This window comes from Triplophysa rosa, linkage group LG12 (assembly GCF_024868665.1).
Source record: "Triplophysa rosa linkage group LG12, Trosa_1v2, whole genome shotgun sequence".
NCBI classification, from domain to species: domain Eukaryota; kingdom Metazoa; phylum Chordata; class Actinopteri; order Cypriniformes; family Nemacheilidae; genus Triplophysa; species Triplophysa rosa.
This window is the reverse complement of record NC_079901.1, coordinates 22,669,782-22,685,531: the sequence shown is the minus strand read 5'-3', so window position 1 is coordinate 22,685,531 and position 15,750 is coordinate 22,669,782. Positions and strand designations below refer to the sequence as shown.

At 38.8% G+C, this 15,750-nt stretch overlaps 2 protein-coding genes across 2 annotated transcripts; one reads left to right on the top strand and one right to left on the bottom strand.

Annotated features, from left to right (window-relative positions):
- Positions 1-780: 780 nt before the first annotated feature.
- lmf2a (lipase maturation factor 2a) lies at positions 781-10,279 on the top strand. Its single transcript, XM_057348614.1, has 14 exons — positions 781-990; positions 1,300-1,553; positions 3,393-3,421; positions 3,588-3,778; positions 4,109-4,287; positions 4,365-4,524; positions 5,345-5,479; positions 5,554-5,659; positions 5,915-6,011; positions 6,576-6,758; positions 6,967-7,135; positions 7,565-7,676; positions 8,792-8,900; positions 9,240-10,279. Exons 1-14 carry the CDS (start codon positions 897-899, stop codon positions 9,639-9,641), a joined length of 2,220 nt encoding a protein of 739 aa, XP_057204597.1. The 5' UTR covers positions 781-896; the 3' UTR covers positions 9,642-10,279.
- A 218-nt stretch (positions 10,280-10,497) lies between these two features.
- Positions 10,498-13,478, bottom strand: miox (myo-inositol oxygenase). Its single transcript, XM_057347654.1, has 10 exons — positions 13,461-13,478; positions 12,696-12,767; positions 12,513-12,593; positions 12,149-12,311; positions 11,907-11,974; positions 11,711-11,820; positions 11,244-11,349; positions 11,111-11,158; positions 10,903-11,015; positions 10,498-10,770 (listed from the first exon to the last, which is right to left on the bottom strand). Exons 1-10 carry the CDS (start codon positions 13,476-13,478, stop codon positions 10,662-10,664), a joined length of 888 nt encoding a protein of 295 aa, XP_057203637.1. The 3' UTR covers positions 10,498-10,661.
- Between the last annotated feature and the right edge of the window lie 2,272 nt (positions 13,479-15,750).

Genomic DNA, 15,750 nt, shown 5'->3' with positions numbered 1-15,750 from the left:
ATAGTTAGGAACAAAATAGGCTTATTAGCTTTTTAAAGAGGGGAATATATTACGTTTCATCCAAATTAAGTTAAAGAATCCATTCACGTGGGTAAAACTGACTGCCCAATTAAAAGCAACAGCCCAAATATTCAATTCAATTTTGTTTCTGTAGAGCTTTTCCCGATTTTGCATTGTTGCAAAGCAGCTTTATTTACATTTAGGCAATTGTTACTGCAGTAAAGATATATAATGATTAAAAAATAAGGTGCAGCGTACATGAAATTATTGCCATTTTTTCAGTTTGATGTACACTGATAAAACTTAACTGAAGTTATGTCACTGGTCCATTTTAAGTTATTTATTTTTAATACTATGTTGGATTAACTCAAGTATGGGGTGTTGGCCTGTCACGTGATGCAGATACCACTGCTCTTTACTTTATACTCTAAATAAAATAATAACAACAATAATAATATTCTTCTAACGTATGAAGCAAAATTCATATAAATTCATTTGTCTCTTTATGACAAGTGTTTATTTTAATTTGAACGTTTTTCATAGGCAACATTTACATTGTTATTCCGATCCTAACCGACAGGCGCCGCTGACGTTACTTCCCTGGTCGTTTCCTACGATCAACGTCATTAATATTCATTAGCCGTGCCCTGATTACAGTAGCATTTGTTGATTCGTCCTCTCTCTAAACGTCTATATTGTCCGCCTATCAGCTATTCCAACCGGGCGTGCGTCTGTCGACGTAGTTAATATTCATGAGGCAACCCTAAGCCATAGTAGTTTTCGTTGCAAACGAGCGGTTTTGTGGCGTCATTTTTCCTGCGTCAAACGTTCAATTTTGTGCTGCAAACCCTCTGATCTCCATCTTTAGGAATTGTTTGGGAGTATTCCTCATAAAAATGGGAGAAATAAGATTCCCCAGGCACATGTTCCTGTGGTGCCTGTCGGCAATCTATATGTTTGCGTTTGCGTCTCTTTATGTGCAAATTCCAGGTGAGTGAAGTTTTTAGCAATGGTTAAAGTGAAGTTGTTAACTTAACCCACATGCGATCAAAATAGTTTAGGAGTCTGAATAGAAATGACAGATTGTTTTCTAATTGTTAACCAACAGATTGTAGTATGTGTCAATTTATCAGAAATGTCGGGATTTTGTAGTGAAAACGAACACTTAAAGGGAGTTCAGTAAGAGTTTTAATTCAGACGAACATATTTTTGCCTGTTTACAAGCATACAGATGTTTCAATCTAACATAAACCCAAAGTTAATATAAATATCTCACACAGAGTTTCTCTCTGTCTGTAGGTCTGTATGGGAATGAGGGTTTGCTGCCAGCCCGCTGGACTCTTCGGGTTTCTGCTAAAAGTCTTGTGGAGCAGCTGAAGGATTCTCCCACCCTGCTGTGGTTTGGTCCTCGTCTGGGTTTGGACACACAGCAGTGTATGGAGCTGCTGAGTCTGACCGGAGCTCTCATCAGTTTAATGGCTTTGGCTGTACCTGTATTAAGAGACTGTCGAGTATTCCTGATCCTATGGATCCTTTACCTGTCACTATACAAGGTACAGGTGTCAGTACTGTCTGCCGGTGCCAGTATCTGCTGTTTACACTATATTTAGGCCACGCACACACTGCATCTAAATTCGGTAGTCACTCCCGAAACTTCGCAGTGTGTACGTGGCCTTGAAGTCACCATGAAATCAAACAGGAAAATTCAAAGTCTTTTACACAGGGTTGCAGTGATTTTTATAAATGATTTATCCGTGCACACCATTATTATTTTTTTAATTCATTTGCACTTGTAATCTCCCCCCCCCTCTCAACAACTCTTCACCATATGACGTAAGCTAAGCAACAAAAAAGAGGTAGGACTGTCCTATCCAGTACCTCAGAGATGACGTATTTTTGTAGGCTAACCCGGAAGCAAGCACCGCGCTGATCGCAAAAAAATAAGCTCTGTGATTAACAGAGGTTAGGTTTATGACGTTTACATGTTTTGTCTATCAAGATAATCTTTACAAATTAACACAACATTTATTACTTTTGAAGCCGAAATACAATGGGCAGAAGTAAAACGCTAACACGATGCTATAAACAGACTACACTTAAGGTCGCTCGATATCAACGTCGCCACCACCAAGCCTCCGACAACTCTTTCAAACTTTATTAAAAATGTATTCACTGGTAAGCGATTACCCCGTGAATGAATCCGCATCTACGTTTTGAGGGATTTGTGCCCATGTTGCATTATTTGTGAGCTTTATATGCGCCATGACGTAACATCCCCGCCAAAGGAAGTAGTCGCTTTTAGCAACCGCCGTTTTTAAGACACAATGAGGCTTTAAAAAAATCACAAGCGGGTTATAATTGGTGTGTTTTATGTCATAGAATAAAACGTGAAAGTATTTAGAGGTTTTGTTTACCACAGACCTTATTTCGGGCGATTTACCAAAAAACATTCAAAAAACCCAAAGACTTTGCAGCGATGGAACCGGAAGTCCTAAAATGCTAACTCGCTTCCGGGGTTTGCGTACAAAAATACGTCATCTCTTCAGCCCTCCGCTCCAGGCCCAACATACAACAAACCAATCAAAAAGTGAAGGGTAGAATAAAGCCCCGCCGTACATTTTTTTTCCCTTCTAATTACTGAAGCCGTTTCACTCGGATATACGTCACGATACGGAAAAGAAGTCAATCGCAACTTCCGTTTCATGGTGACTTTAATGTAGTCACAATATGATAGGATGTGTACAACATTTTTGACTTAAATAGAATTCTTGTTTTCACACAGTATTTATTGATTGATTTTAAAGTAGAAACAGTGTATTATTCCTTGTCATCCAATTTCAGTATTGGCCACTAATAGGTCATTATAGACCACTTCGCTATATGTAAACACTGGCCCAGAAGCACTTCTGGTTTTATCTTTATTCATTTTATTTGTAAATCTTACATATTTAATTACATCTTAAAGAAGTTGGTTTAACATTTTGATTTGGTTAAAATTTTATATTGGTTGTATTTTGTTCAAATGTTTGTGTAGTGTTAAACAACTGAAACAGGAAGTTCTTCTGGATCAGCATTGCTTACGTTTTCCGAAGTGGTCTATAGTGGCATTATACTTATACTAGTGGTAGCCTGATATGTCGTTTGATTTATCAGTTAAAATGTTGTTAATTAAGTTATTTTGAATTTCATTTCGTCAGACTTTCTTCCATAATATTGTGTTGTTTACAATTGTTAATTAAATTGAAAATACACTGAGAATTCTGCTATCTAGATATTGGCAATAGCTGATAAAACAAATGTTGTGGAAAAGTTCAAATCGCCAGGCTAAATCTTTGATTTGGGAAAAGCATTTTCTAAGTTAGTTTTTATATTTTTGGCTCGATTTTCTTTAGGTGGGCCAGGTCTTCTTATACTTCCAGTGGTAAGTGTTAGATTTTTTGTTGCAACGTTATGGTGATTGACAAATTTATTACATTTGCTAGACTGTCAAGTAGTCACTTACTAAAGTCACATGACCTCAGCACATCGCAACTCACAGTTACAATAAATGTCAGACATCTGTCTCTTGCTCTTTCTGTCTTTGTCAGGGATAACCTCTTATTGGAGACTGGCTTTCTGGCCATTCTCGTCGCTCCCATGAACATGCCCTGGTCTTCTAAAGTGCGTCTCCACGACAACGTGACTTTCTGGCTGGCGCGCTGGCTGTTGTTTCGGCTGATGTTTGTGTCAGGTGTGGTCAAGTTGACCAGCCGCTGTCCCACCTGGTGGGGCTTGACAGGTGAGAATGAGCTGAGAATAAATGCTTTCGGAAATACAACACACTGCTGATATCTTTACTGTAGCTACACAGTTCTTCATGCATTTACTACAACCAAAGCACACTGTTTGACATACTGTATCCCACAATGCAATGCACTCAAGTTGTTCTATGGTACACAAAATGAGATATTTTGAGAAATGTCTCCGTGGTTTCATGCAATGGAAGTCAATGGGGTCCAGTGTTGTTTGATTATCAGTGTTCTTCTAAACATCTGTGTTCTGCAGAAGAAAGAAAGTCATGTAGGTTTGGAACGGAAAACAAAAGTTATTTGTGTTGTTTTCTCATCAGCGATGACCTATCATTACGAGACTCAGTGTATACCCACCCCGCTGGCCTGGTTCGCTCATCAGCTGCCCTTGTGGTTCCAGAAACTCAGTGTGGTGGGAACGTTTGTCATCGAGATCGCTGTTTCTTTTCTGTTCTTCAGTCCTATACGAAGACACAGACTCGCTGCCTTCTACATGCAGGTGTGTGTGTGTGTGTTTAGTCGGAGCAAGTCACGTGTGTTTGTGCATCTTGTAATGTTTGTCTCTTTGATTGACAGATTCTGCTTCAGGTTCTGATTATCCTGTCTGGGAATTACAACTTTTTTAATATTCTCACCATCACTCTGTGCCTCTCGCTGCTGGACGATCAACACGTCAACTTCTGGCTCTGCCGAAGCCCACCAAAGACAGAGAAGAGTACAGACTCACCGACACAGGGTATTGTTGATTCCTTTTTTTTACTGTGTTCTTACAAAGTTTCTTGTGATTTTTTACTTGTTGCGCAGTAAGATACTCAAAGCTGCTGCAATCTGTAACTTTTTTTGGGAAAAATAAAATAAAAACAGAGAGGCGTGTATCAGGGGTGGACTGGCCATCTGGCGTACCAGGCGTTTTCCTGGTGGGCCGCTAACGTATGGGGCCGGAACGAAGACGTTGGCCGCTAACGTATGGGGCCGTATCGGATGCGTTGGCCGCTTAGACGGACGTATTATAAATGCGAATGCATGCAACACGAATGCAAAAGACACGTATGCATGCTAACCCCTCCCCCCCGTCGACAAATTCGGTGGAGGGCCGATGCGGGCCTAAAAATGCCAGGGCCGATGGTGTGTACATTAAAAAATGTTGTTATTGTTTTTCTTCTTGCCCTAAGTAAGCTAGTAATAATGATTAATAAGTTATGGTTTTGTGGGAAATGTCAGTTTTATGCCACTTGTCTTCAGCCTACGTAAAGACAATTATGTCAAGTAACCTGGAATTTTAGGTTACAAACAGATGGCTTGGTTTGGTTTTTTTGTCATCAGTTTTTCGGTTTATGCAATGTAGCCCCCCCATAGTAAAATATAGCGATAGACATCACTGTATTAAAAGTCACCATGAAACGGAAGTTGTGATTGTCTTCTTTTCCGTGTTGTGATTTTTTGTGACTTTAAACATCACTTTTATTGCCGGCATAAAAACTATTTGGCACACATTTGAAGGGTCACACCTAGGTAAGACAAGGTGTTTACAAGAGGATTATGATTTCTTTGTTCAGGATCTTTGCAGACTCTTTTGTCTGGTGTCGTGTTGATGTTGGAGATTGGTGTCTACGCTCTGCTCGGCTACTGGACCGTTCTCTACTTCGACCTGCAGGTGGACTGGGAAAAGAAAAACATCTCTTCCAAAACAGGTGAAACCGTGGCTTTTATCTTTAATCTGTTTAATGTTCAGCATGACTCATCTCTATGGATTTCTGCTCTCCAGCATTCACATATTTTGAGTTTAACGGGTTTCTGAAGGCCGTGACGGTGCCCAGTATCTGGATGGGTGTCATGTCTCTCACCTGGGAGATCATCGCTGCAATGTTTAAGTGAGTCGTTTGCTCTCACATTTATACAGTTAAATCCTTTGAAGAGATTTTTAATAGCCTTACACCAAATTTTTAAAAGTTTTAGAAAAAATAAATGATAAAAGCCTAATATAGACAAAAAAGTTCTCGCCATGAAAATAGCCATGGAAGCTGGTATAGCGTGAAGCAAACAAACATCATTTTGCTCGATATGTCCAGTAGATGGAGTTGAGGTATGATAGGTTTTGGATTCTAAGGTTGGTGTGTGTCTTACAGGAGTGCTTGTGTGAAGGGTTTGTTTTGGCGTCTCTGGAGCACAATCCAGTGGGCGATTATGGCCACAGCCACAGTTTCAATGTTTGCCATCAGTCTGGTAAGTAACAGATAAGATGTATAGATTTGAATGCTTATTTACATTGTGTCCATTTGTCTTCTGGATGCTGTTTAGTTGTATATCTTTATAGGAACAGTTTACCCAATAATGAAATATCATGTTCAGCTCACTCACATGTTGAAGGAAGTTAAGCATCGAAAAATAGCTCTGTAAGAGCAGTCGACAGATTGTCATTGCATCCATGATGACCTTCTGCTTTCAAAATCTCATGTACCCGCATTCGCAAACTCTTTGTTGATATGACACTTAAGGGGCGATTCACATTTCACGTCTTGAACTGTGCGGAAAACGCCAGCCGCACCTCTTTCTCTAGTTAAATGACCCACGGTGCGAGCACGGCACTCTGAAAAGTTGAACTTTTCCATCTCGATGCGGCGCCGACGCGCCTACAAAAATGTGCGCGTGACTGCGTCGCTTCCTATTTGCGCGTGCCTGCCACCGCAAAATGTGAATCGCCTCTCACAAAGTCTTGCTGAAAATGACATTCAGCTGTGGAAAAAAATTCCGTATCTGTATGTTCATGTGTGTACGTGACACATATAGGTTCCATACACCTACATGGAGAACAACGCTCACAATGAACTTTGGCCTGGGATCCGGAAAGCGTTTGAGTTAACTGAACGCTATCAGCTTGTCAGCTCATACGGATTGTTCAGGAGGATGACCGGGGTCGGAGGCCGTCCAGAGGTGGTGATCGAGGGCAGCATGGATCGCAACACATGGACGGTCAGTTCACAATGATTTTAAACATGAGCACACGTGCACAAAACACGTGCACAAAGTGTGTGAGGAGACAATGTTTATTAGCATTAGAACTTAATGGTTTAACATTGGGAATGGTAACCAGAGGGTAGTAGGTTTAAGGTCATACAATCTGCCAAATGTCTTGACATTTGCATCGTTCAAATCTGAATGGTGGTTGTTTTTGCCGCAGGAGATCGAGTTCATGTATAAGCCCGGGAACATGACAGCAGCGCCTCCTGTGGTGACTCCGCACCAGCCCAGACTGGATTGGCAGATGTGGTTTGCTGCTCTTGGACCGAACACGCAAAGCCCCTGGTTCAACAGTCTCTTACACCGACTGCTGCAGGGACAACAAGATGGTGTGTGTTTTTGCATCTCACACGTACTTGAATTGAATCTAGTGCTGTGGTTCTCAAACTTTTTCGTTGTAAGGTCCCCTTTGTGTTAAGTGCATCGCTTTGCGGCCCCCCATATAAAGACGTATAATCTTAAACATAGAATTTTAATTAAACCAAAAACATTCAGTTATACAATGCTGGAACCTCAATTCTTTTAGTTGGTGGTGTCATTTTTCTGATGTTTGATTGCATAAAATCTATGATAAATTTCTATATTTCATAAAATGCCACAAAATCTGTGGCCCCCCTGGATCCATCTTGGGGTCCCCCCAGGGGACCACGGCCCCCAGTTTGAGAACCACTGATCTAGTGTATCAGTTTGCCGAAGACACAATGCTCAGATGTTTTGTCGTGTGTTATTAATGTAAATGTTGCATGTGTGTTGTGCAGTAATAAGACTCATTCAGACAGATGTGAGTCAGTATCCCTTCAGTAAACAGCCTCCAACGTATCTCAGAGCTCACCGCTACAAATACTGGTTCACCGAGCAGAAAAAGGATGGGTGAGCGCACACACCCAACCACACAACTGCAATAAAAGCAGAAATTCTAAGCTTTACATAGATACAAAACTTGAGTGGGTTATTCCCAAAGAGCAGGCAGCAACGAGCCATGTTTGTAGGCGTGTTTCCGGCCATTTTTGTTAAAGGAATAGTTCACCCAAAAATGAAAAAATAATTTACTCACGCTCATGTAATGTTATACCTGTATAAATTACTTTGTTCTGATGAACACAGAGAAAGATGAAAGTAAGAATGGTAGTCAAAGACGCCCCAGAACTCTTTTTTCCCCCCCTAAATTCTTCTAATTTTGTGTTCAGCAGAACAGCAAAAATACACATTTTTTTACTACTATGGTAGTGGATGATGTCCCAGAACTGAAAATTGCTAACCTTCTTCCAAATATCTTTCTCCGTGTTCATCGGAACAAAGAAATTGATACGGGTTTGAAACAACCTGAGGGTGAGTAAATGATGACAGAATGTTTGGGTGAACTGTTTATTTAACGAATTTGCTGCATCCACTCACAAAAATAAAGTTTTGATATATTTAGTGTTGGAAACTTACAAAATATCTTCTTGGAACATGATTTTTACTTAAAATCTTATTTTTGGCATAAAAGAAAACAAAATAATTTTGACCCAAATATTGCCACAAATATTCCCGTGCTACTTAAGACTGGTTTTGTGGTCCACGCTCACGTGTGTTTTTTATTGTTGCTTCTCAATAGTGAAGAAAAATGTGAACAATATGCTATATAATATTATATATATAATATTTCAATTTTGTAAACAAAGAAACGAAACAAATATATATGTACACGCATGCAAACAGCACTAACATTCAGATGCCAGTCTCTCTGCGATCTGCATCTATTTTTATTATCAAATGAGTACATTTGCAAATCTTTGTGATATGCATCGTACAATATACATTTGTGATAATATTGATATATTGTGCAGCCCTAGTTTTTTTATATACAGTAAATGTATTATATACAGTGAGTGAATAAAAATCAATTATAAAGTGCTTACTTCCAGTCCTCGATTCTGATTGGTCAACAGCTCAATATTAATTGGCTTCTCTCCGACCGTGTCATTTTGTTTATTCGTGTTTAGATCATATCCCCAGCGCTGGTGGAGAAGGGTGTATGTGGAAGAGTTCTATCCCATAGTGCACCTTGGTGATCCTTACCTAGAACGTATGCTAGATCAACATGGTCTCAAGGTAAGAAGTGACTACTATCGAAAGTGAAAGTGTGGGAAATGGGTTGAATATTGACTTCTACTTCAGAGAACAAACGGACGTGAAGTTCAGGGGAATAGCTCGATTCAGCAAACACTTTTTTTGAGTATCGTAACAGAAATCCTTGAGTGATATCAGCAGACACAATGTTTACAGTACACGCTGCACAATCCTACAATAACATTTCAAGGATTTTCAAAATAGATATCGATAGCTTATAAGTAGTGGTGACGCTTGCAAAATTTATTTCATCTGTTATTAAATCATAGCATCGAATTCTATTAATATAGGATCCCCGTCCTCTCTCTTTTTGTGCGTCAGGATAAAGCTCCTTCGAGGCGCACTTCGAATGCTTGGTTGCCACAGTTATTGCGGCATGTTAGTGAGCATGTGCGTGAGATACCAGCTCCTCTTCTGCTGTGGACTCTCTTCAGCTCGGCAGCAACCGTCTGTCTACTCCACACTTTATTTTCGCACAAACATCGGCACCACGAGCCTCACCGTAGCCAGAACACAGATAAAGAGAACACGGAAGAGACGCACTCCAATAAGGTCGAGGAGGATGAAAAGAAACATGTGGAAGAGAACGAAGACGGAACAAATGAGGATTCAGAGGTAGATGATGATGGACAAGAGGAAGAGGAACAGGAGGCAGAAGGTAAACAGGAAGAGGAAGTGAGCTCAGAGGAAAACGAAGTAGACAGCCTCAGGAAAAGAAAGTGAGGGTTTCTTTAAAAACATCTCGGGGTAAAAACATCTGCACTTGTTAAGATCTGTACTGTGTCAAAACGCTTGTTTTTATGTATGTGTTTGAGAGATGGAGAGCTTAATTTCAGGCTGTGCCCTTATAATATATTTCTTACAAAATCACACCAGAATCAAAGGGACCTGGGGCGAAATGGAAAAACAAGGTAGGTTATTGTTTTTTCACACACTACGCGACGCTTTTGACAAACTGCGGCCACTACATCTCTCTGATATCTAAAAAGGTTATACTGTAGTTTCAGATGCACGTTCTGTCCTGTACCTAATGGTATAACTAGAATAAAAAGCCTAGCATCAAAGTTTACTTTAAAGGTATAACAAAATCTGAAAAAACGTTTTTATTTAAAAAGAAACTGTATGAAAACATTTAGATGTAATGTGGTGTTTTTCTTCTTCAGACAATCATTTGTAAATGTGTTGTGTGATGATATTGTTTATGGGACTGTAGTTGGTCTGTGTCTGTGTTTTTGTATTGATGCAAAATCTGTCGTCATGTCTATATTTCACCCCGTGATCTTAAAACAAAAGGCCCCATTCTGTAATAGTTTGAATGTTTATTTTGGTAATATGTATAAAAAACACACTTCAATGTTTTGTAAAGTTTTTAATAGTAAACATATATAAAAATATGCGTGCCGTTCATTCCAAACCAAGCAATTGTGCTCAAATCTGAACGCCTAATTGAATGTACATTTTGTTTTACTTTCAATCTATACATGGATCCATAATATTAAGTCTACATTTATTCTCTCGTAACCTAAAAAACTATATAAACAATATGTTTTGCGATTTCAAGAGCAATAATACAATTCAAATGAGATTTTGACATTTTCTATTAGAATTGGAACTGGTGCTTCCCCGTTTCAAAACTCTCACATGTTCTTGCTGGAAATGTGTTGACCCGTTCGCTGACATGGCTCGGTCTGTTCAAATGTGTTTATCGCAGGAGATGCAATGAAGCGATTGAACGGGAGATGTTCACCAGCGCAGTAATCCAGGACAGTATTTATCAATGAGTGACTGATAATAGGGCTTTAGCTTCTCCGCATCGGGCAGCTCGGTGGTCTTTGTGTACAAATCAAACTTGCTGTTGTAGGAAAGACAAACAGACCGATGTTATTGATCTGACTGTAGACATCAAAGCCAAAACTCATAGAGAAGGCCAGTGGTCTCCATATGTGGGTTTAAAAGATTTTTCATTGAGAAACCGATGACTTACTTAAACTCTTTCACCCAGGGCAGCATCTGCTGATCTTTCTCATTGCACAGGTGCATGTAGTCTCCGTTCGAATGCCACGGGTAAAAGGAGTGGAAACGGATCATGGTTAAGCCCTGCCGGAACAAAGAGTTTTTATCGCAGGAGTTAAAAGAAAACGACTTCTCGATCGTGAATGAAATGCTGTATTGCGTGCTTTTTGTGTCTTTACCTCTTCAGGGATGGTGCATTTGTTAAACTTCAGTGCCCGGTACAAATACTCTGAAATAGTGTGAGAATCATTTGTTTTACGGTTTCACGATTCAGTAGCAAACAGTCTCATGTTTGTCAGTGAGATATCGGACATCACATGTTTTGGATATCAACCTTTGAAATAATTTACCATCATGTCCCCAAGACATCAGAACATTATCCAGCCCACAATGTGCTTTATAAATCCCAAATTCTGTTCTGCAGAGGGAAAGCAAATTTCAATTTTACTTAAAAAAAAAAAAAAAAAAACGTGAGCATTTTGTTTGGGTCACTTAAAAGGATAGTTCACCCGAAATTAGTTCTGTCATCATTCATGTCATTTAAACTCTTTCTTATGTGCAACACTAAAGACGATATTTTGAGAAAGGTCTCTGTGTCCTTTGTGTTTATTCAATGGGGGTCAATGTTGTTTGGTACAAACATTCTTCAAAATATCTTTGTGTTCTTGCAGTCATTTTTGGGTGAGCTATCCCTTTAAGGATGTGTTTTAAATTTCCATGCAACAAAATACATAGTGATCTCTGGCTATAAACCATCATAAAGTTGATCAAAGTTGTACTTGAGAGCGAAGTTCTTCTCATCCGGATTGTCCTCAAATGTTGAGTTTCTAAACACGATTGAATTCTGAAACTTGCATCCCACCGGGAACGTGTCTCCAACGACTGCCCACTGCAAAAAACGGCAGCATTCTCATTTCACGTGTGTATTATTCAACCCATGTGACCGATTTTCAAACTGTGAATGCATTTTCTCACCTGTGGCTCTCCATACAAGGCCATGATTTTCCCAATGTCATGGATCAGACCGACTAGCTGGAACCAATCTGGAGACAACGAGTTAAATAGTACGTATAAATTATTTTGAAAAACGTCTTTCTGGTGTGGACCGTTGCTTCAGAAAACACGTTCAGGTATGTGTTCATGAAAAACATATGCTTATCTAACGGAGGAACATGTTGAAAACGCTCCCGTGACCTTTGTCCCTTCTGACCTCTTACCCTTATCAGGATGCTCCCTGCGGATCCCCTCAGCGGTCTGGAACGCGTGGAAAGAGTTTGGGAAGTCGACATCGGGGTCGGATTCATCAACCAGCGCATCCAGTGAATTGATGCTGTCCATCATGGTCATGCTGAAGTGATTGCAGTTTGCCCACTCCAGATGCTGAGGTCAGAGGTCATGTTCAGTTCACTGTGTGTTTGTCATGCTTCTCGGTTGGAAAGCATTGCAGATTTCGCTTTCTAGTACAATTTACTTTAGTACAGCTGGATTTTTTTAAACGACAGTAAAACATAAATAAAAATAAACCTTAAATGATGTGTAAACGTGTGTGGAAGGTGGTTTAGGCAGCATTGGCAGACTGACCTTCTTTTTGACAAAGTCGAGCGTTTGGTGCGTGTGCATCAGCTTATATGTGTTAAACACACGGTCAAAGAGTTCTCCGCTCTGTCTCGCACACACATACAGGACACAGCAAGTGACAAAAGCAATGTCACATCAGTAGGAGAACTGTATAGAAGTGTGATTTTACTGTATGTAAACATTTACCTCAAAGTTCCTGAACTCCTCTTTATCTTTCTGAAGACAATCAGGCCGATACGCCAGAGAGGGATCCGGCCCCTAAGAGTCAAAGTGTCAAAAATATGATTAATTGGACCTGTACCAACTTGAAACTATGCAAATATAGCTTTAAACACAATTTCCTGATTCCAGTTTGTCAGGATTGTGAAATCAAAAAATGATATATAATACAACCTAAAGCATTATATACTGTACATTTATAATACAAGTGGATTGTAACAATACAATGCTGAGTTCACTATACAATAAAGCATTTTGAACAAATTGGTTCAATTACGATGAAACTGAAATTGAAATTCCAAATTTAATTCCAAAATGTTAACAATTTTCAAATATCATTTTTGTTGTACATATAACTTGTTCTAGAATTGATGACAGTAAAACTTTATGTATTTAAAAAAAAAATTGAATAGGTCTGCCACTTTCATTTTTAATTAAGAACGCTTAACTCTAATAGAGAATAATAAATAAATACAGGTGTGGATAAAAATGAAGAGACCATTCCAAATGTTCATTTAATCAGCATTTCTAGATGTATTGTAGCCATTCAGGAGAGTCATTTTCTGCAGATAAATGCAAATAGAAACAATATTTTTATTTGAAATTTGGGAGAAATATTGTTAGTATGAAACATTTTACCTAAACACATACCTATAAATAGTACATTTTGAAATGGTCTCTTAATACACTACTACATTTAGCACTTTTTTGTGTACGAGATTCATTACATACCAGGTTCAGCACCCTCATGGTTTAGCTAAAGGTCTCTGGTTCAGTGTGAGGGTAGATGTTGTGTGTTTGGAGCTTGTGTCTCTGTGTGCCTATTTATCAATGCTGCACATATAGGGTTCATGAACTGTAATGGGAAAACTAGTAACAGTTTAACTTTCTCCTATTCACTTGTTGCAGGGGTCTGTCAGTGTGCGTAAAGGTGTGTGCGTGCGTGTGTGCGCGTGTACGTGTGTGTGTGTGCGTGCGTGCGCGCGCGCGTACGTGTGTCTGTGTGCGTACGTGTGTGTGCGCGCGCGTGTACGTGTGTGTGTGTGCGCGCGCGCGTGTGCGTGCGTGCGTGCGTGCGTGTACGTGTTTACGTATGTGTGTTTACGTGTGTAAATGCTCTCTGCTGACTGGAAATGATAATTTGACCTAAATCTAAGAATCCAAGGACAAACTCTGTTACAGTGAATCAGGAGTTTTGCTTTATTAAGAAAATGTAAGAATTTAGAATTAGGCATTAAGTAGAATTCACCTTCATGTCCATATAGTTTTTAAAAAGTGTTTATTTTTTCCCGATGTTCATTTACACTTATGTTTATTTATTAAGTAGATGCTTTTATAAAAAATAAATGAATTCAGTTCATGAACAAGTTCTTTTGTCAAGTTTTTCTTGAATCTTTTGAAGTTGAAGCCATAGACTTTGGTTTAGTTACTGAAAGTCATTCAGAGACTGGAGTCGTGACGTCAGCGATTCTTTAAATTCATATTTCGTTCATGTTTCTGTAGCTCTGGTGCTGAGGTTGTGGGTCCCCAGGATCACACATCTGTGTGTGTGTGTGTAGACTAGTGTTTGATATGGGGGTGTGTGCATGTTTTTTCTCGGTGACACCCCTGAGTTTTATTGGCGGATAGAATGTAGGCGAGTCTGTGATGCTTTTGTGTCTGAGGTCAAGGACACAACGTGTCAAAACACACAATTACAGCATGAACTGTGATGAAGAAACACACAGACTCGTTCTGGTAGCATCTCAAATATGTTTACAAACCTATTCATAATTTTGGAAAAGTTGCTGCTTTAGTCTTTGTTAGAAAAATACAAAACTATTTATGTTATAATTATACAGTATATTATATTTTTATACACCCTCAAAAAGGATGTGTTAAATATTAACACATGTTTTTGTTATGCTATTTAACACATTATGTGTCATTTTGTGTTACATTTACTTTTGTTAAGTGAACACAAAATGTGTTGTTTTAGCCATTTTTAGAGTGAATATTTTAATATAGTTTGTTTTTTAAAGTTTATGTTTGTACCAAATAGCTTTATAAAACTTGTCAATGAAGGAATTTTCAACAGGGACTATGCAGTGACATTAATATTGTATACCAACTTTAACTATTGTATTTTAAATATTTTTCAAGTATTTAGTACAGTAAACTGTAGAAAAGTTTCACAGTACTAGTGTTTCATCAAATGTACTATAGTAAATGCTATAGTGTACTATATTAAAGTGTGCTATACTATGGTTTCATATGGGTTAGCTAAAAGTCCATCCTACGTTTAAATACATTTTAAAATTAAAAAGTGATATGCGATTATGACTTGGTTCAAAATGGACATTATATTTACCATGCAAATAGTGGAATAAGTAGGCTACCTATCATAAAAGTGTGTATAGACGGTTTCATTGCACGCACACGCCTGGCCCAAGTTAACTTCTGGTCTGGTCTGGCTAGTAATATAACATTTAATTTAATTTTCATTTATTTATATATTTAATTTAATTCATATTTATATTTTCTGTATATTATTTGTATTAAATTAAAACTACTCGACAGTTATTGATTCTTTGCAGTAGTCTACCGGAAGTTAAATTTGGGCCACATAAGGATGTTGTTGCCACATAAGTCGAACTTGGTAGTCATCACTTAGCCTGAGAGAGAGATTGAAAATGTGTTGGTAGACCAGCAGAGGGCAGTCTTCTCTCTGTGAGTCTGGATCTTGTATAGTTTTGTTTCATTTGTGTTGTAATTTGGTTGAGTGTGATTTTGTCAGTTTTTTCCTGTTTTTGTTTTTAATTTAGATTGTTTTGCTTTTTTTTTCAAATATGAAATTTATATATTTTACGGCAAGATTGACGCCGCCTTTAGCGTGAGCGTAGGTGTTATTTAGAAAGTTATCTAACAGCGTTTGTGTTTTTTGACTGCTAAGTGCTTTCTGATATTCTTCTGCACTGTTTTCTCTCTCTCTCTCTCTCTCTCTCGCTCGCTCGCTCGCTCGCTCTCTCTCTCTCTCTCTCTC